The 21,719-nt window shown below is 48.2% G+C and overlaps 1 protein-coding gene across 2 annotated transcripts in view; it reads right to left on the reverse strand.

Moving 5' to 3' along the window:
* PITX1 (paired like homeodomain 1) overlaps window positions 1-16,699 on the reverse strand; it is a 43,080-nt gene extending 26,381 nt beyond the window's left edge. The window contains exons 1-2 of one of the 2 annotated variants that reach the window (XM_028718083.2): window positions 16,407-16,699; window positions 13,390-13,443 (exon numbers count right to left, since the gene is read on the reverse strand). In XM_028718083.2, coding sequence (XP_028573916.2) covers window positions 13,390-13,435 — 46 coding nt within the window. In that variant the 5' untranslated portion in view covers window positions 13,436-13,443; window positions 16,407-16,699. The remainder of the gene's footprint in view (window positions 1-13,389; window positions 13,444-16,406) is intronic. The other variant, XM_028718084.2, reaches the window with a different exon arrangement.
* Between the last annotated feature and the right edge of the window lie 5,020 nt (window positions 16,700-21,719).

Genomic DNA, 21,719 nt, shown 5'->3' on the forward strand with positions numbered 1-21,719 from the left:
AGAATTGCAGTCTTGTAAAGTGGCTGGTCCCACCAGAACAAGTACAGCCCCCAAAGTCCACTGCAGGGCCATCTCTTTGAATGCAAAGTTCTGCAGGATGTTTGAAGGCCAAGAGGAAGATCCATAGACTTCTAACTATCTTGTTCTCTTCCTCCCTGACCCATTTTGCAGCCTGACCCTTTGATACGAAACTCTTTGCTCCTTTCGAAATAGCATCTGCTTAACACCTCAGCCCTCCTTGGGGGGGGGAGGGAGACATTTATTTGGAACACTACTGATTCTATGCAACGTTGCTTACTCTCAAGGAGCGATGCTCACGATCGAGTGTGGCTGCCTGATTTTCCTGGCCAGGAAAACGTTCTCATGGACTAAGGGGGTTTGTTTCCAAAAGAAGCAACCCCTCATCCCCAATTATCAGTTTCTTTTCACTGAAGGGAATTGGATGCGTGAGCTACAAGGCCTGGTGGTGTCTGAAAACCCCCAACTGCAAGCAAATGATGGGTGCAGATGCATATTTGGGGACGTGGGAAGAGGGCTGCCTTGATGTGGGCCCGCCCCACACAGACGACCATAGGCACAGATCAGCTGTAACGGGGGCAATGGGATTGAATCTCCGAGTGCGTAAAAGTGATATTTTTAATTGGGGCGTTTAGTCGTCCCCCCGTCTGCTCTTTTAGAGGGGTCCAGGGCTCTGAATGAACCCTTCGACCCCTTAAAAGAGTGGCACCCAGCGCTGGGCTCTGCCAAGTGGCTGGTGCGACTCTGCAACCCAAAGGGTCCCCGGCCGGTGCTCGGCGCTCGCTCTCCCCTCCTGGCGCCTTTCAAATAGATCCGTGTCGGCCTGTCATCTTTTCCGAGAGCGGAGGGGCATCCGGAGGCGCCGGTTGGTGCCAGCGGAGCTCCTGCTTCCCTCCTCTTTGAGCTGTCAAAACTTACACCCGCCTTTTCCATTGCAGAGAGAGAGAGGAGAGAGAGACCCACCCGTGGCTTTCAACGAAATCTCCCAGCGGAGCCTCCGGGGTTTGTGGCTTGGAGAGATCTTCCAAGCCAAACAACCAAACAACCGCCGTCGGTTGGTTAGCAGCCTTAGCCGAGTGGAAAAACTACCGAGGCAGCCTGCGATTGTCACCGCGGTCGATCTCAACCCGTCTCGCCTCTCTCGCCAGCCAAGAGCAGTTTGGTGCGGCGGAGCTGGGAACCAGGAGGTGGCGGGTTCGAATCTCACCAAGCGACTCTTGTTATCTCTAGCCAATAGGGAAAATGGAGATATTGGCCCACCTTACAGGGTTGTTGTCGTAAAAGGCGGCGCACGTTATTAAAAACATGACCGCCGATCCCAAATGTGTCTGCCTTGCTTTGGAGGCCGCCCGTAGCTTTCGATGGGGCTTGCGAGGAAGCGCGCTTAAACGTCCTGCCTTTGTTTCACACGCATTCCTAAGCATATTTGGGAAGAAATTCCCATTGGTTTCCTCGGGATTTCTCTTCCAGGTCAGCATGAATAGGATTACAGGATTTCCTCAAGTGACAGTCTCTTTTACGAATTTGTAAACCCACTAGAAGGAAATTTGTTGCAGCCAACCAGTGCTAGTCCTGCTAGACTATGGATGAGCACCACTAATTTGCCTCCATTGACTTTAATGTCTCTACTCTTGGTTGGATACAGCCCATAACCTGTATTCTCCCATGCCATTTCATCTGTATAAAGTAAGGGGGTCCAATGAAGTAGTGGGCCTTATCTCTTGTAATATGTTTTCCCACTCATACTAGTCGGTATGACGGAAGAGCGCCGGTTCAAATGGAGGAATGGACGGAGAGGATGGCAGATGAGCAAGATTTCATTAGTTAAAGGGTTCTGATAGCTTTGTCTTTTTCCCCTTTTAAAGCAGACGCATCAAAGGACGCCCACCCACGTTTCAATCTGGAGTTGCGACTATATAACGTGTGTGGACGTAGGATCTCAGAAATAAAGGCCTTACAGAGACCTGTCTGGTTGTTAGCGCTCTTATTTGAGTCCACAAGAAACATCTAACCCACTCTTCCAAATATTTCGCCAGTAAAATATAGGGATTGCACGTTTGTGCTAAATTTATTTTGCCGCGCAATTCATGGTAAACTTATGTTCAAAGTGGGTTTTCTTCTTTAATCCTAGTAGGTTATTTTTTAATTCTTATTTAATTAGACGCTCTTTCTGCCCCACGTGTCTATCATTTGGAAGCTGCAGCTGAAGGGTGATGTCACCAGGCTCCTTTAATGCATGCGCATGACGTCACAGGCTGGAACTAATCCCGGTCCAGAGGGCTCTCAACTTTGGCGCCCTCGATAGCGTCCACTGATCGTCCTATGTCAGGACATCTTGAGGGGGCTGGCTCTATTTTCCGCGGGGAAATTCTCCTATGAATGCGTTGGACGCCTTATGGAAAAGAGTGCTAAACCGGAGTTTTTTTCTTACGTTATTATAGATTTATTTATTAAATTTATATTCCGCCCTCCCTCCTAAAGGTGCTCAGGGCGGCAAAGACAGAAACCATAAAACAATCAAAACACCCGAAAACATTTTTTTTTAAAAAAAAATAAACTAAGAGCCATTCCAATGCACATATTTTGGAGAGCAACAAAGAGGACGCATTTGCCGACTTCTACTCTTAACTATGGATCGCAATGACGACTCTCATTTTACATACCCATGAAAAACAGGACATGTCCTGGCGACAGAGGACATATGGCAACCCTTGAAAGCTTCGTTGGAAGCCTTTTTGTTGTCGTTGGCTTGTTCGGGAACAACTACAGAACAGAGAGTCCATTTTAGGAGGATCTGGTGGGGCGAGGGATGCAGGGCCTGTATCCAGCGTAAGGGGTCGAAGAGGCTTGGGAAGGCCGAACACAGGAGACAAGACGTTGGGAGTGAGCCAGCAGGAGAAAGGAGGGAGATGGGCACAGATGGGAAGGCAGGTGTCGGAGATGCGAGCCTGCACACCATTGAGGGTGTACTATGGAGGGTGAATGAAGACGGCAGGAGGGGGCCTTGGAGCAAAGCAACCTGGCGGGCGGAGAGAGGCTGGGGGTAGAAGGTCCACCTGCTTGTATTTCAGTTCAAGACTAACAAGAACACAGGAAACGGTCCTATCTGGTTCAGTCTTATCTACACCAGTTGGCAGCTGCTCTCCAGGATGTCAGACGGGGGTTTCCCGCAGCCCTACCTGGAGATATGGAGAATTGAACCTGGGATCTTCTGCGCGCAAAGCAGACGCCCTGCCATTCCCCACATTAATCCTATGCCCACTCAGTGGATTTAGGATCGCGCTGAAAGACATGGGACGCAATCCTAAATCACTTGCGTGGGCTATCTAGATAGAGCAGTCAAGTCCAACATGAAGTCGTTGTCATTGAACACGTGGATCTTTCTCGCATTGGCTCAGCGAGGTAATTTCAGGCTCTGGATTGACAATGAAACTCCATACATGACTTTTCAGAAGTCAACTCCACCGAACTCAATGGGAAGTGTACAGGATTGCAGCTTAAACGGCTTTGGGGTTCCTGTTTTTTTCCCCAGATGGCAGAGTGCTTTACTTCCCTGACTTGATAGGCCAGGCAGGCTGCATTTGAGGGCCCTGCTACTGATTCCGCCGAGTGGGATCCTAGAGCTCTAGAGCCCCGAGACCTCTGCCCTGACGGCAACACGGGTTCCTTGCTCTGATCGGGCGGAAGCAGATTCTGTTGGAATCGGCGCGGGTCTTCCTCCCAGAGGCAAATGGGATTTGAGTCAGGGATGCAAGCAGGGTTGTGCGTTAACAGCAGCAGTGCAGTTCTCACTTATCTCTCTCGTGATTATTAAATCCAGATTTGGGGACGAGGGGAAACAGCAGCAAGGGCGGCCTGCACAGGGGAGCCGACCAGCCAAACCGTTAAGCCGGAGTACTCGGCTTGTGCAGTTCCAGCCAAGGCGACATACACCGAACAAACCAGTCCGAATTGAACCAGATTGTGGGCCAGAGCCGCGCTTTAAAAGGTCAGTGCAGCCCAGCTCTCGCTTTCCTGAAAGGTCTGAGGTTTGTTTGCGTTCAAGGAATTCCAGCAACCTTCCTACTGAAGACCGAAATTACCCTGAACCGATTAACCCTTTGCTTTCCACGGCGACCACACATCTGAAGGCCTTTTCTCCGGCAGGTAACTTTCCTTTCACGAAAAGTGTCAAGGCACTTAAGTGGAAGTAAGTAAATCCACAACGACAAACCTGTTTTCTTTTAATGTGTTGAGGGTCCCGGTGTCAGAATGGTTGCAAAGGCCCATCTGCAACAATGCTATCCAGAGCCAGGATCCCGAGCCTGACATCTTATACACGCCTCCTCAGAAGTGTCCCATTGAGCACGGTAAGCGACTCACTCCCAGGAAAAGGTGTATAGGGATTGCGGCCCAAATCTGCGGCCTTAAACGCATTTATTAGGGAGCAAGTCCCTCTGAACACAAAGGGACTTGTTTTATCAGTGAAATGTAGAAGGTTGCGCAGTAAACTTCTACACGACTTGTTTTCTTTCCCGAGTCTGGGATCAGGCTAGAAGGAGTTCCTCCAATTAAAACCTGGCTATAAACCCGGATCTGAGCCTAAATTTCGAAGCTGCAAGCATGTTTGCTTTGGCTGAAAATGCAAGTGAATGTGTGGTTGGGACGCAGTCTGTTGGTCTTGCGACAACGGGACTGCACCGTTATTTACTACATACAAGCCTCGTTCCTACAAGGCGGTTTAATCGTCGCAAGAAGCTATTCCCAAATGCCTGCATTCCCCTGGGAACAAAAATGTGCTGCGGACATAAAGTTCATCACAACACACTCACGAGAAGGCTGAAATGCGATTGTAAATCAAGCTTCCTACCTGGCCATCAATCAATTAAAAAACACGGTGCAAAGGTATTTGTATAGTTCAAATGCCAATGGTGGGACGCGGTGGCTTAAAAGTGGTACGTGTGAAAACGCGGTTTGGGGTTTCCGGATGGCGCTGCTTGGAGCTGTTCTGAGCCAGAATTGTGGAAGGTTGCAAATAGGCTTCCCCGCCTGACCCCCGCCCCCTATCTGTGTACAAGAAAAATACCTAGAGTTGTTGAGCTGGATCTGTACGTCCAGGAGCTCCTATGCGCTCTGGATCCGTATGCCTATGTATTTGTGGGTTTTTACAATAAAGTCTAACTCGATCCCATGAATGTTCAGACTGGGCGATTTCCTTCCACCGCTTGGTCGTTTTGCGACGGCTAATTTCTTAGTTGTTTTCTAATGTTCAAACTAGCAGCCCACGATGTGTGTGTGTTTTTAAACTTGATGATTCCTTTTAAAAGAAAGTCTCCCCGCCCATCTTGTACAGCCCGATCCATAAACCAGTTAAGTTATAATATAGAGCTGATTACTAAACAGGGTATTATGCACAGGACAGTAACCCTTAAATCTCACTTAAAAGCCACCTGGCAGCAAAATGTGGAATTCCGCCTCCCCCACCCCTCCTCGATTTTCTGCAGGATTATTAGCGCTAAACAGACTCATGTTTCGCCGATAAATTATTGAAAATCGTTAAAGAGTAAGTGACACCGTTTCCTCTCAAATTCCAAGGAGAAGCCTATTATAATGAACTTCTAGTTTATATATTAGGCAGTCTTCTGACGCACAAGCTCCACAAACGCTCCTAGGACGACATGGATATTATTTTGTGTTTTTTAAAACAATAAAAACTCCTTATTTCCTCAGACATTTAGCAAGCAATATTTTAACTGACTGATATTCCCAGTCAGTCCATCGTGCTTTCAGTAGGGCAAAGCGTTGGATGGCTGCATGAAGCTCAAGGGTGAGATTTTGGTCTGGCTACAATCTAAGCGCCCGGAACAGGGCTGAGAGCAATCGCTGGCTGATACAATCGATTGACCAATTCACACGTGCAAGTTAATCAGGTGGCTTTAAATGGGACTTGAACTGGTCCTTGAGCCGGTTCACTCCGGCAAGCAATCCTGTGCCCTGGCCGGGCGTTTCCCTTCCCGGCAGGAGTATTGCGTTGCGTTGGGTTGCCCAAGACATTGCCAAGACCAACTGGGTTCCGTAAGAAACGCTTCCAGCCAAGAAAGGAGAAAGGGGGGGCGGGGCGGGCGGGATGCGTAACTCTCGACAGAACTTGTCCAAATTGTTATGCTTTATGGACAGTTACTGGGGAGTAAATTTCATTGGGTTCAGTGCGACCTAACATCCGCGCATTTTTTTTAAAAATGCACAGGCTCTGGTTGCATATGTCTCCAAATGAGGGCAGTTGGTTAATGGATAACAAGGTAAGCCTATGTATGTCTACTCAGAGGTAAGTCCCCCTGAGTTTAATGGGACTTTCTCCCAGCGGGATTGCATCCTTAATACGGTATAATTCATTGCACACAAACACGTACGCGTGGATGGCAAGTTCTGACAAAAAAACTCGTAGGAAGACTTTTGGACGTTGGTTGACTTGGGACTGTGCTCTCTCCCGTGGAGGAAGCAGAGAGTTAGGAAATTAGGGAGAAACATTATTCTTATTATTATTTAGGCAATTTGAGCCCCTTCATTTCAGACTCACCAGCTGTATGTGCGCTGCTTGCCAAAGCAAAATATGCCCCAAGATTTCTAAGGAAAATATGTAACTGTTTTATCAAGAAGACAATGAGACTGTGGGTGGCGTTGAATGATGTGCCCATTCTCCTCTTCCAGACAACAAACAAGAACAATAGCCATTTCTATCTCGTCAGGAGAGATAAGTTCTATCTGCACAAGAAGGTGCAGCTCGGAAAATGGCTGGAAGGAGCAGGAGGAGGGAGATACTAAAAAATTGAAAGGCAGAATACAGCTTCAAGCTGCTCTTGAGTTGGCCTACATCATTCTGTTCACTATTACGGCACGCCTTTTACTTTTAAACTAAGGCTTGCTTGGTTGTTATTTTTAATGATTTTACAGAGCGACAAACAAAATAAATACCTAAATAAAGGGTTCCTGCCCCAAGGATCTTACAATCTTCATTTTGCCAGCAGGAAGACAACTGCGCAAAAGGAAGAGAAGCTTTCTAAAATTATGGATATTTGCATAGGAGTAAGCCTTCCTAAATGTATTGAGCTACTCCTTAAGGACAGCAGTCTTTATTTTACCTGTGCGTTTACATGGGTGCAGCCAAGGGTGGGGCAGGCGGGCAATTGCCCCCTAGATCAAGTAAAACAATAGAAATACTTAACCAACTGACCAATCACGTCGGTTCTGCCCCCTAACGAAAGTCCTGCCCCCCATACCAAGTCCCGCCCCTCCAACAAAAATCCTGGCTACGCCCATGACCTAATCTGAAAAAACCTCTTTTAAATTATTCTCCTATTGCACTCATAATCTTAAAATATGGGACACGACTCGCTTGTGAGTCCTTTCCCCCCCCCCAAGAGAGTATTAGACAGGCCCCTAACAGACCACTCTTGTGCATGTTGACTTCGAAGTAAGCCCATTTTCTTAGGACTTCACTGTGCGTCTATCCTGATCTCAGGGTCAAAGAACCGTAGAGTTGGAAGGAACCCAAGTGTCATCTAGTCCAACCCCCTCCAATGCAGGAAGGATATACCTTGTAAGAAAGGAATCGACGTAGCTGTGTCCCTTTCTTGGTCTTCCTCATTTTTTGTCCATTTACATATAACCGCTCTCTCATCTATAACTGGGGGGGGGGGGGGCTATTCTAAGCTCCGCATCAGTAGTACTGTATTCTGTTTTGGGGGGAATACTTTCTGCTTCTGCATTATTATTTTTAATTTGAGAGTTACATAAATTAGTATAAAACAGCACACTGCTGGCTTGAGGTTAAATGGTTGTACCCTCCTCGACTTTGAAACCTATCAATAGCGCAATCCTAGGTCTGTTTATGGAGAAGTAAGTCTCACCCAATTCAACGGCGCTCACTCCGAGGTAAATGTGCATGGGATCAATTCACTTTGTACACAAGGAATTCGGATTAACTGGTTTGTCAGCTCAGAGCACTGGAACCCAAATAATGAAACCAGGAGGGAGGTGGAAAACATTCAATGGTGTGCACACTAACGGCGTGGGATGGGACGCGACTGGTACGTGTTGAACTCACAAAAAGCAGACAAAAGCTAATATCAGTCAATTATTAAAGCCTTAAATCGCCAACGAAGACCTCCGCGTGGTTTAAATGCAGTTCCTCGCTCAAATGCAAAGCACACAGTCCCAGGGGAGGGTGAGCGCCAGCCACGTCTCACCGAAGCCCGAAAGGCAGGAAACTAACCGCACGGATTGCCACGAGAATCTCCATTGCGCGCACTGAAACTTAATCTGTCCCGCGTGTGGGGGGGGAGAAGTTCGCATCCCGCGCCACCAAACCCAGGAGACAAAGACACTTATGCGAGCACCGCGACAGCTCCAGACGCCCATTATCTGCGGATCATTATTTGCCTGCATTTCCCGGCCAAGGAGCGCTCCATAAGGAGATCAGCGAAGTCGGTCCAAATCTTGCGCCCTTTTAAATCTGGAAGTCCGTCCCCGTGGGAGGGTGAAGCGGGACTTCATTCCCAGCTAGCTTTGGAGAGGACTGCAGAGCCACGCCAACCAAGGGGCAGCTCTCCGATCCCCGACCTCATACGTGCTGCGAGGTATAACTGATCCTCGAAAACCAGTTCCACGGGGACTTACTGTATTTCCAAACCATTTGTTTAGGTCGCTTCAGGGCGCGAGTCCCACGAAAGCCAACTGAACCAATGCCCAACGCCTTTATTGGGGGAAATAAATGCATTTAATGATGGGGACGTAGATATAGGCTGAAATCGAAGCTTAGGGAAGGGGGACCCTTGCGGCGGAGCGGCGGCTCTTAGGATTTGCAAGCAGCCTGCTTCTTCTTAAAGCCGCGAGTCCCTGCGCGCCTCCCCGAGGCTAACGGAGTCCCAGGGGCGCGGCTCCTCCAGGCCTCTTTCTCCCACTTGCCCAAAGCGTTATAGAAGCGTGATGGCGCCGCGTTGCCGTCGGATCTGCCCGCTCAGCTGCCTCTGCCCTCCACCAACAGCCCTGGGCCTGCAGCCCCGCCACTCCGTCTCTGCGGTGGTGGTGTGCTTGTGGTGACCGGGAGGATGCCACGGGGCGGGAATCACACCGGCCCCGTCCTTGGAAGCGGACCCGTGGCCTTTGGGCCCCGCAGGCGGATCCTTCGCCGGCTGGTCTGTCCTAGCCAGGGCGGAGAAGGAGCAGAAGGCGCCTGCCCCGCTCCAGGTGCCCCTAGCGTCCACCACCGTGGCAGCCATCCAGAGCGAGGCTGGTTTTATAGAGCCTTTTATTTTACACGGGACAATAAAACAGCTCCCTGAGCCGTTTGCCAACATAAAAACACCCCCGACGACGGAGGTGCCAATGCAAAGCGGAGGGCAACGCGCTTTGGGCTTGGGAAGCGATCGCAGCAAGAAGGGAAAGGGGGAGCATTCAAGAAGAAGGAGGCACTTTTTTTGGGGGGGGTTCAGGACCCCAGAAACAGTCTCTCCCTCTCTCCGTGGGCACTTGACATGGCTAGACGACGTTTACGCACTTAAGCGCGAGGCTGCTTTTTATTAAGGGTGTGTTGGGAGAACAAGCAGGCTGGTAGGTTTTCCTCGCGCATGGCGGCCCTCAGGACTGGAGGTCAACTTCTGGCCCTTTACACAAACCACTGCCAGGTCAGCACCGGCGCCCAAGCAGCGTCAGCGCTTGGAGAGGCGTCCCAGAGGTCCGAGGACCAACCCAGGCATGCGGGGGTCGCCCAGGAGGAGGAAATGGAAAGTTACAGGGGCTACAACAATAAGCCACAGGCCCTCCTCCCTCCAAGCACTGGGGGACTTCCCCCTCTCTTGGGGGTGCACAAGAAGAGAAAAACGAATCTCCTCGCTGATCAAAGCGTATCCTGACACGTACAGCCCAACAAGCAACATCCCCTCCGCTGTGTGGAGTTCAGCAACTCCCTCACAACTACCACCACTGCGTTATTGCAATCCATGAAAGGTGGGGGGCTGTGCATGACCCCCCACCTTCTGGCTTTGCCTTGCTATTTGATTCGCAGTCATCCTTGTCTTCGGGCAAAATCCCTCCTTTAGCCCCATGACGGGATCCCACTCCCCTCCTTTAAAAAAAAAATATGCAAGGGGGACATACAACCACACAAAAGAATTTGCTCGGGAGCTTGGTCTGCAAAACTTGCCTCTGGGCGATCTATTTATTCAAGTGACATTCCATCTTTAAGCTTCAGAAGTGGATAAATTCAAGCTAGAAAACCCAGATTAGTTAAATAAATGGGCGAGGACCACCTACTTTCTCTGTCTCACCCCCCACCCTCTCTCTTCAGACGTGGCAAATGCACTCTTTCGCCAGCACTGGGACCTAGTGTGGGAGCACCATATCAGCGATCTAGCTGCACGGATTTGAGAGAGAGTGTGCGTGTGTGTGGACTCGTGTGGAGCTCTGACTGTAATAGGATGAGGCATCGCGCGCTGCGCAGATGCAACGTCTTTAATATATTACTGTCCAAACAGATGATGGGACTTTAATAATAAGGCAGCGGCCCTGAACTAAACGTTGGGAGAGCTGACAAAAACGCGGGCTAAAAAACAGAAAGCTTAATTTTCCCTGACAGATACAAATGACACCCCAAGGCTTTTTCGAAGAGCAGCAACTGGCTGCCGGAACCGCCGCTGATCTCTCCCGCTCCCCTCCACCCGCCGCTTGAGCATGCTTCCCAAAGCTGGGAAGATAGAAAAGCCCTTCCCTCCCCCTCTCCCCTCCCTCTACAGCAAAGCGAGCTGGGTTTCCGCTTGGCACCGGGACAGCCGGCCTGCTTGCCTGCCTAAGGCGCGCCCGGGTGACTGCAGGGCCCCCAGGCCGCCAGAGCGCAATGGCTGAGCCTCTCTCGGGGGGCCTCCGCCTCTTGTTAGGATGCTGAGGCTCTCTTGCGTCCTGATCCTGGACGTTTCCAGGAGGAAGAGAAAAGGAGATGTTTGCAAAGCGCGTGAGGGAAGAGGTATCAGATAATAAGAGCGGGCAGAGCATCTGCTTTGCATGCAGTCCCGGGTTCAAGTCCCGCCATCGCCAGGCAAGGGCTGCGAAAGGCCCCTGTCTGAGCCGCTGCCGGGCCAGCCACGGGGAACCTCTGGCCCTCCAGATGTTGATGGGTCCAGACAGCCAGGGGGAGGGTGACAGCTGTACTCCTGCGACATCTGGAGGTTCCACCGGTTTCCTCATCCTTGGTGTAGACAATAGTGGTCTGTCTTGCTATTCGTTTAAAAGGAAAGAGGTCCCACAGTTCCAGTTTCTCCTAAAAGAAGCAGCCCTTGGGGCTGAAATACACGAGTGACAGCCTGGCACTTCAGTTTCGGGACAATTACATTGAATCCCATTTTGGACACCGTGAGGCTGAAGGCACGTAGCAGGGACCCCGCCCGACTCAGTGGCTTCTGAGTCGACGCGCTCCGAATCCCGGCTCTAGGTCGCACTTCGAGGCGACCACTCACTCCTTGGCTGGCCTGGGACTTTATTGCTGCAAAATCGAGATGTTGCGTTGCAGTAGAACGCGCTGCATTCCGACTTCGGCTGCAGCCCGGTCCTGTGCATGTTGAAGACACGGAATAGGATTCGCTTTCCAGGGGGAAAGAAAACGCCTGTTAGGCTGCGCTGGGCACTTACACCAGAGCAGATCTATTGATCTTAGGCGGGCCCCGGAGTCCACGAGCTGCGGGTTGCTGTCTTCTTTAATAGCTCTGACTATCTTCGGAGCAGGAGAGAAGGGGAGTTTCGGAAGCGTCCGGAGGGGCAGGATAAGGAACTATAATATCGTTCCTTAGCTCGCCCCCTCTGGGAACATGCTTTTCAGATTAATTGATGGAGGAAAAGGGCAGGGGAGTTTGTTAACCAGGCTGCTCATATTACTCAGGGCATCTCTTCATCTGAACTTGGTGCGCTTTTTTCCTTCTTCTTCTTCTTCTTTAGGGGGGAATTAAAAAATATGCCTCTGATCCAGTGTAATCAAAAGCGCAGGAACCACTAGCCTCTCTCATTCGTTAGGGAGCCTTCCCAAGCTGAAAAGAAGCTGCAATCGGAGCCACTCGGGATTGTGTTTCCAACATGTATTTCCACCCCCCCTCCTTGTCCTTGTTTCATTCAAGCAAGCCTCTTAATTGCTGGCAGTATTTTGCTTGGTGAGGGAGGGAGGGAGAGAGAGAGAGAGAGAGAGAGAGAGAGAGAGAGAAAGAAACACTCCCCCCCCCAAACGGGACATTTCCTGAAAGGCTGAAGTATTCTAATAACGCACGGGGCTTTTTAATGTGCTCAGAGCAAACCCAGCCAGGAATGTTTCCTGTTTCAAACGACAAAAAAATCAGACAAATAATTACCCTTTGTGGAGAACCAACAAACCCAAGATGTCTTTAAACACAGCTAAATTGACAACCCGGTGACTCTGCTGAGGAGAACGGTCAACGACCAATATTTAATAATGGTAATTATAAACGTTTCAAGAACTTCGTCCGCGCCCGATAAAACCCCCATTAAGAAAAACGGAACCCAGGCAAGTGCAATCCACAAGTCAGCTAAGCGGAGCTAACCACGACATCGGCTAAAATCCTTTCTGCTTCTGAGTTTAGCTGCGGATCCGTATGTATATTCACTCTAGAAAGTTTTATAGGAGGTTTTTTTTTTTTAAAAAAAATCTAATCATCATTATAAAACAGTTTTCACTGACTCCCCCCGAGTCGACACTCTATGGAAAGTGAGCCTCGTAGAAGGCGATCCTGCACCCATTGGCCCTGATGAAAACCCCGCTGGATTCCCCCTCCCCCTTGAGATCAAGTACTTGCAGGATCGCAGCACCCAAACAACATCCCCACCTTGAACATGTTTCTCTGGAAGTCAGAAAGCCACGGGACTTTATACTTCCAAGTTCTTATCAGCGTGTGCCAGCTCCATCCATTATCTTCCCTGCAGTCATGGGGTCCAGAGAGCAAACAACGTCGCAGAGAAATAGCTCAGATAGGGCTGGTGATGCCTTTGCAGTTGTATTTGGGGGGAAAAACATCCCGCTTTATCTTAACACTAGTAGCAACTTGATAGGGGGGTGAGAGTCAAATATTCCCTTAAAGTCTTTTTTTTTGGGGGGGGGGGGAGAGAGAGCCGAGTTAATCAGCAGCACACGCAGAGTTCGAGATAGCGAGGCAAGAGTAAATAAAAGAAACGCGCCTCAATTAGTGCCTATAGAAATCCGCCCAACTAAAAAAGGGCTCAATGGACTTTACTAGAGTATTAAAAGCGACGCGGAGCCTAATGCCCAGGAAGACACCCCCCTCTCCCCTCCCCCGCTTCCCTGCTATTCCGAATTTCTCTAGCGAATAGACACTGTCTTACCTAAATCCACATAGGGAGGGATACTCTTGGGCAGACCCAGTTCCATAATACAATCTGTGTAGACAACAAAACACACCGTAAATGAATCGCATGGGGATGCTCGTATGTGTGTGTATCTATGCATGCATGTTGGAAGGGTGAAACAGATAGATTTATACCAAAACCACGATTGTTATTTTTTAATGGAAAAATCCACATCCAATATTTCAGCTGAATGCCTTTTCTTAAGGGCCTATACCCAAGCCACCTCTTGCAAATAGGGGACACTTAGGTCCCGCTGATTTCACTGTTTAGGCACGTGCTTAGCTCACTTTAATGGAAATCAATGGAGGAATTAGGTTTGGCGGATCACGCCTGGGATTTATTGGGAAGTCGGCTCTACTGTCCCAAGGTATGTTAAGATAGCTCCCCTCCAAACAGAAAATCAAATGGCAGCGGCAAGTGTTTGACAGTCACTCTTGGAAAGCTGTATTTTAGCAAAAAGCTGCTTTCCCGCACACTGGATAGGGAGATTTTATAAAGCGAGCGGCTGCAGTCCTATTCCCCACTTATTCTGTGTTCCTCTGAGCACGGTGCGATTTACTTCCGAGTAAACATACAGAGTCGGGTTGCATTGGCGCAATCTAGAGCCAAGAGTGGATTTCCTACTAACTTGGACAGGATGCCAACCCCACATTCAAAACTACAGAAGCTGAATATCCCGTTTTTCCTTTTCTCCCCAGGGCTCCTCGTACCTGATCGAGGTTTTCCGAATGGGGCGGGGTGTTGGGGGCAACGGGAGTACGAAAACACAAGATTAGGAAACTATGGGAATTTGCAGCTGGGCGCTTTCTTATCTTAGCAAGCAGTTAAATTTTTAAAAAGCCAAATAAAAGAACATTTCACCCGTCCACATAGTACTGTATTATCCAGACTGGAACTATTAAACAGAAGTAGTTTGCCACTCAATCTTAATATGTTTACTCATAAGTAAGTTCCATGGGATATATCTCCCAGGGTATGTTTAGGACTATATCTCAGGAGAGAGAGAGAGTGTGTGTGTAATTAAAATGAAAACCACACAACCAACACCTATCTATTCCCGGCTCCCCTCACTGTAATAGTAACAAGAATTTCCAGGGTGGATAACATGCAAAGAAACTAAAGATATTAGTCTAACCTCAAATTAGACAGGAACAGATTTAGAACCTTGACACAGATGTGTGTACACACATATACAGAAGTGTACACCAGGTAGCTTCTCTCTCTCTTATGGTGCTACTGCCTTATTCACAACAAAGGCAACAACTGTTGACAAATGCTTGGCTGATTGTTTTATTTATTTTTATTTTACTCTACAATCCATTTTAAACCCCAGTGTTGTTTGGATTTAAAATGATTATGGGACTGGCACCCAGATTTTGATTTATTTTTTAAAAAAGTAATCAGCCTTGATAGAAATAGAACTTACTTCCAAGTAAAACTTAAGTCCTGAACAAACATACTTAGATGTCAGTTCTGTTTAAATAATGTAGCCTCTTCTATGTTTTAATACCAGGGTTTACTACGGAAACTTACATAAACTCAAGTAGTCTGCCTTAAGCTGTGCAAGGAGTGCAAAGAAAGCCAAGGAACTAATTTCTAGTAAGAGGAACTAAGGATTATATTCAGCGTTTAACTAGGGCAGCAATTACTGTACATGGACGGGAAATGAACGTACATGCTTCATTATCAATAACACAAATCTCATTTAGGATTTAAGTCAGGACAGTTTTGATCGTGTATATATTTTTATTTAAATGGATATTTCCAGTTTAATAAAATAGCTTCCATTTAGGTTTTGAATGTGGAGAGTTTGATTTCCTATTTATTTTATTAAACCGTTTGTTTGCAGTTTAATAACTAGAACCAACAGTTATTTCGGTTTATGTAAAAAAAAAAAAAAGACATCGTCTTTGTAAGGCATCGGGTTTCCTACTTGATTTCTCTTTGGAGTAATGCATTCTTAGTTTTATTTGTTCTTCCTAAAGTCCTCCTAGACTTTTGGCAAATTATTCGAGTTCTGGCGGATAAATCAGCGCTCTGAAAAAATCATTTGGACCTTAAGCTCTTGTCACATGACCTCTAGAAAAATACACCTGTGAAATATTAGGTTAGCCTTTTCAACTGCATATATATATTATAATAATACTTCAGGATCAAGTAGCTGCAGCTATAAAAAGAAAATCGAATTCCATAAAAATATAACATTTATTAGCGACGTTCCGACGTGTTTCTTGTCATGCTGATCCACAACGCGCAGGAGACGAAATTGTCCCCTGCAGCCTTGACACTAGACAGCCCCGAGAACTGTCTCCCCTTGGCAAGAAGTTCTGGTTTGATTTCCATCTTTGCAGTATGCAAAATGAGGTAACCCCCTTGGAATTATTTTTTCGGGTATATTTGTCAGATTTGACGAAGCGCAGGAGCCCTCGAGAATTTATACAAGGTATAAAGAAGTCAAGGACTTGCAACTTCAAGGCTAAGCCCAGGCTGCAATTAGGAAAGCCGCGGGGACGGCGGCGACTTCGACGGGGAAAAAGGCCGAGGCAGCCAAGGAGAGAGAGGGCGGGGCCTGGCCGGGGTTGCCCGGCGAGCGACAGGATCCCTCCAGGCTGACAAAACCCGACGGGCGATCGGTCAAGGCGACTCCGCCGGACGGATCGTTCTGCGGGCCAGCTGATAACCTCGCTTTTTCATTCGCAAGAGAAATCCCCTTGGATGTGGGGTTAGGAACTCCAGATTCCGCCCCCCGCCCCCTTTCCAGATTTAAGCACTGCCCTCTAGAGTGGTGGTGGAGGAGAACCAAGGGGGTATATAAACAACGTGGGGTTTGGGGCGGGGGCAAAGGGGAAGCCTTCCCCGAGTCTCCCAAAACGATTGAGAGAAGGCTTCGAGCTCCCCTTGGACTACAACAGACTCCGAGACCAGGAGCTCTGTGGAATCCGCAAACCGGCGACACCGGCCCGCCCCCGCGACCCGAGTAGCGAGGCGCTTACCCTTGCTGGCGCCCCGGTCTTCTGGAGCGCCTCGTATGTTATCCCAGCAGAGAACGGGCTGCTAAAATTAGGATAGCAGCGGCGGGGGCGGCGGCCTCCTCCTCCTCCTCCTCAGCGCGCTCTAAGCGTCCTGCCAGGGTCCATGTCGACTCCGCTCTCCAAGCCTTTCGTGGGAAGCCGTCGGAGGGAGGCCCTTCCTTCCTTCCCTTCAGGGCGCTCCGGCCCAGCAGCAGCAGCCCTCCGCCTCCCGCCCCTCGCCTGCTCTGGTCCCCGGGCCCAGCAGGGAGCTGTGAGCAGCCGGCGCCGGGGGGTTGGCAGGTTTTCTCCCGGCGATCCCGCCGGCTCCTTCTGACGTCAGTCACCCAGGGTCCCACCACCAGCACACACGGTCGAGGAGTGGGGGAGGGGGGGAGAGAGAGACCCCTCCAGCCGAGAGCTGAGCCTTCCGCCGTGTATGCGTACCTTGCCCCGCGCCCTCGGTTTCTCTCTCGGACCCCGGCTCCCGCTTCCTGCAGTGCCGGCGGCCTCGAAGAACGTGATCCTTCCAATCCACCCCCCTCTTCCCGAAGGGGATCACCCTTTCCGGTGCGTGTCTGCCCTAGCAGAGGGCTGGTGCCAGTTGCCGAGGAGGCAGGAGGCGGCAACGGAGAAAATTCCCCCTGCCTTTATATATATACATATATATATATGGAGAGAGCGAAAGCTAGGAGATCCTGGAAAGAGGAGGGTAGGTTTGTTGGCCCACCTTTGGTTGGGGACCCTGCCTCGCCACGCTTTGGCAGAGAAGACATTCTTCTTGCAAAGGCGACCTCCTTTATCGCTTGTTATTCGGCCCCCCTCCTCCAGCAAGTCTCCTTGATCCCCCCTCGCCTATTCCCCTTTCCCCAATCAGGAGCAAAACGCGGAGGCCCCGAGCGGCCCTGATGAGGCACAGGGCCTACAAATTGGCTGCCTTCGTTTCCTTCTCTCAAATTGCCCCCTTCCACCCCTTGCAGCCCCCACCCCCAGCCGCCTGCTCGTTCCTTGCTCGCCACTGCCAGCGACAGACAACATTAACATTTCCTTTTTCCTTTTTCTTTCCTTGCCTTCTAGGGGATGATTATTATGGAGACCCTCACCCTGGCAGTGGATAACAAGGTCTTTGCCTGGGGATTTACAGGAGCAGGACTCCCTTCTCTTGCTAGGCCTAATCCTCCAGTTTCTCAAGTTAGCAAGGCCTTTTATTAAATCGCTGAATAACAGGATACAGCAACACACAGCCGAAGAAAGGACTAATAGGCCGGCGGGGGTCGGCGTGGTGGATTGGTGGGGGTTCGTAATAAGTGTTGCTAGCTTGCTGTTTCCTTATTGAAGCAAGAGCGAGCAAGCTCTCGATCATCCCATTGTGGCCAAGGCAGCAATCCTAAACTCTTTGCTAGGGAGGATGACCCATCGCACACATTAGAGCTTCCTTCTGCACAGGCTTGGCCCAACCTCCCCTATTTCCTGGGTTGAAGGGGACAGTGGTGAAGAAAACTATAGCTTGTTTCCCTTTTCCTTTATGGAGGCAGCTTAGGAATGATGGTAAAGTTGGCAGGGGGTTGGTGGGGGGAGCTTAGCCTGCCTTGACAAAATGGCTTTAAGCCTAAGAGTCTTCCACTCCCCCCTTTTGGAGCTGATGATACAAAGAACCACCAGATTCTAGGTTTTGTACATAAATCACATATCCTGGTCTCGTGAGATTTAAGGCAAGGCAACTTCGGTCAAGGCAAGACTGACCCTCCTGAATTGGGGGATGCAGAGGAGCTAGGGGCCTGTTTGGAAAACAGGGTGGTGTGTGTGGGGGGCAGTGGTTTAGAAAAGTTGCAGTTGAGAACCTGGATTCAACACAAATCTGATTCTTAAGAACAGGTGTGCACAATGCAGTTTTTGAGCCAAACCATTTTAAGTGCAGATGATGATGATGATGATTTTCCTGCCTTTCACCTTAGAATCAAAGCACATAGTTCATAATACAGTTCATAATATACACTACAGTCTTCAAGATACTTGCTAGGAAGTAGTGCCATTGAACTCTGCAAGATGAATTTAGGATAAGGTTACCAGATTTTTTTCAGTGAATTTGGGGACACTTTTCAACTTCAATGGATTTTGTATGGGGACTGATTTGTAAATCCAGGAACTGCCCTCGGGAAACGGGGACGTCTGGTAAGCTTAATTTAGGACTTGGCGTATACGTGTTTAGGACTATGGGTGGACTAGTTTCCTTCACTAGCTACTTAATTAAAAATGGATTTAAAACAATTACACCCTTATCCCCAAATTTGTTGTGTCAACCATGATGCCTGCATTCCTCCAGAAAGCCATGGCAGCAGAAATGTTTAGAAAATGAGGTAACCAGCAAGCAACATACTCCAGTCTAATTAATGCACAAAGGGGTTAATGCCATAGAGTATGCACTCCCACCAGGCATAGCTATGTCACTTCCCCTCACCTTGGGAGGAAATAGGTAATCATTCCTATTGCCCCTAGTCTACCTGAGAAACTCACTGTGTGAGGAGGTTTGAACTGGTTGCTGCAGCTCAACTGCTTGGCTCTTACCAGCCACTCTTGAGTTCCTATACCAATAATCTAGGAATTTTTACCACTTTGTAACTAAGCTAAGTTTTACTGCCTGTGCAAGTTTTCTGACTGATGTATGGAAAAGTACACGAACCAGATATTTGAAGAGTTTGTAAATAAACCAATTTTTAACTTACCAAACGTGTGGTCTTTTCCTATGCTGCTGGAAGGGAACTTACGGTACTTGAAAGGACATAGTTTAAAGGTCTAACAGCCGATATTTCCACACTTTACTTGCTGCATATTTTGTAACTTTAAATCTCTGCTGGGGTTCTCACAAAGCAGTACTTTTCCCAAACTTGGATTTTGGCATCTAGGAATTCTCTCATTCCCTGCTCCCCCCCCAACAGCATAGAATTTGTAGTGGTCTATGTGGACTAATTGCAAACTAAAATACCTGTATTTAAGAACCCTGAATCCATTATGTGGAGACAGGCTCTAGTGACATAACTGGATTTATTTCCACGCAAGCTTCAGGAGAATCGAGCGTTAGTGCTGTTACTTCTATTCTTCTTTGCCCTCTGTTCAACAAAATATGGATTTAAAGTCAGACTTGTTGAAATTAGTGGGGCTGCCATGCTAGGTGCAGTCTATCCAGTCTTCACTGAAATTGGAAAAACTGGACTATACTAAACATTGGAGTATGGGCCCATTTAAAGAAGTAGGAGTTAGTGCACATCATAGGCACAATCCAACACAGAGTTAGGTACACATAAACCCATTGAAATCAATTAGTTAAGCAGGCCTAAGCTTAATTAGGATGAAGGCCTAGTTTAATTTACTTCTAAAAAACAGAAGGCTGCAATCTTCTGTTCACTTACCTGTGAGTAAACATCATTGATGTCAATGGGACTTGCTTTTGAGTTGATATGTCTAGGATTGTACAGTAAGACTGCTATAATATGCATATTTACTTGGGAGTAAGTCCCATTGAAGACATGCACGAGTTACTTCCAAGTAAATATGATTGGATTAAGCCTGTATGTGTAACTGGGCTTCTTACTTATTTTAATATAGTAAGATAGGGCTTTTATCTGAAATAAGTAATACTGTACATTAACTCAATAGTAATTCCGAGAAAGAGGTGGTAGAGAGATACTATGATACAAGAGAGGCAGACCCCATCTGTACTACACAGTGGCATCATAACACTAAACAGTCATGGCTTCCCCCAAAGACTCCATGGAATTGTAGTTTGTTGAGAGTGTTGAGCTTTGTTAAGAGACCCCTATTCACCCCCCACCCAAGCTACAGTTTCCAGAGTGGTTTTAACAATCCCTATTCCCAGGGAGCTCTGGTCTCTGAAATAATCTGTATGCAGTTCGAAAGCACCCCCGGGTGCAAGTAGATAAATAGGGACCGCTTACTAGCGGGAAGGTAAACGGCGTTTCCGTGTGTGGCTCTGGCTCGCCAGAGCAGCGATGTCACGCTGGCCACGTGACCCGGAAGTGTCTGCGGACAGCGCTGGCCCCTGGCCTCTTGAGTGAGATGGGCGCACAACCCTAGAGTCTGGCAAGACTGGCCCGTACGGGCAGGGGTACCTTTACCTTTACCTTTATATCTTAATGACTGCATCTTTCCATCAGGTCTAGACATTAGAGCTTGCAAGAGAGCTGCTTCCAAATAAGAGAACTGCACCTTTAGAGTGGCAGAGATTTCTAAGGAAGATTTTGGAGAGATTTATAGTGCACGGTCTGGGGCATATTTAGTGTAAAGCTAAGGGTACACATTTGGGGAAAGTAGTAGAGCACAAGCTGTGCATGTAAGAAGTCCCAGAGTCAATCCTTGTTGTCTCCTGACAGGGCTGAGGAAGACTCCCATCTGAAATAATAGCCACTGCCAATCAGTGTGGACAGTACTAAGCTAGATGGACCAATGGTGTGACTTGATATAAGGCAACTTCCTATGTCCCTCAGCTTCATGCTGTCTTATAATTCTGCATTTTGATTGTGGAATACAGCTCCAGTGAAACACAATCTCAGAACTGGGTCTGGATCTGACAGTTACGCAAGATACGTTATGGAATTCAGAGGGTAAATAAACCAAGGCCTAGCTAAGCTGGGAGTCCTGTTATGATGCAATCACTGGGCAGTGCTTTCCTATGGAGAATATGAGCAGGACTTCTGGAAAATTCCTTACAGTGCAGCCGCAGCAAGGGGAAAATTGGCCAGGTTCCAATTCTGGACAGCTTTAAAATACCGTTGTATAACTAAGGAGAGCAGAATGAGTACATTCTCCATTCCAGGTGTACAGAATTGATGGGTTAGGAAAAAGATGGCTGCTCCTTGGAGCCTGTTTATCCAGAAGAAGAAGAGTATGATCCAGAAATAATGGGCGTAACAAGTTGTGCCCTTTATTTATTAATTTAATATTGGTAACAGTCTCCAAGACTGTAGAAGCAGTACACAGTACTCAAATTTGCCACTTCTTCTTCCTTCCAGCCAGGATGTTGCATTTACTGAAAGGATTCGGTTCATATTCACAAATTTGCATATAGTTTGTTTATGCTGTTTCTTATATGTAGCGGCCTCTGGGAAATTAAGAAGAAGGGTGGCTAGGATTTCATCAGCCACCTAGAAGCAAATGTTTTAAACAAAGTTGTTTTTTTTAAAAAGGAAGGGCAGGAGATTCGAAAGCAGAAAGGACACAGGGCTTGGACACCCATGACCACTTTCTAAGAATGTCCCTGCTTCCTTCCTTCTCAAGCACCCA

The sequence above is a fragment of the Podarcis muralis genome, chromosome 2 (assembly GCF_964188315.1).
Source record: "Podarcis muralis chromosome 2, rPodMur119.hap1.1, whole genome shotgun sequence".
Classification (NCBI taxonomy): Eukaryota; Metazoa; Chordata; class Lepidosauria; order Squamata; family Lacertidae; genus Podarcis; species Podarcis muralis.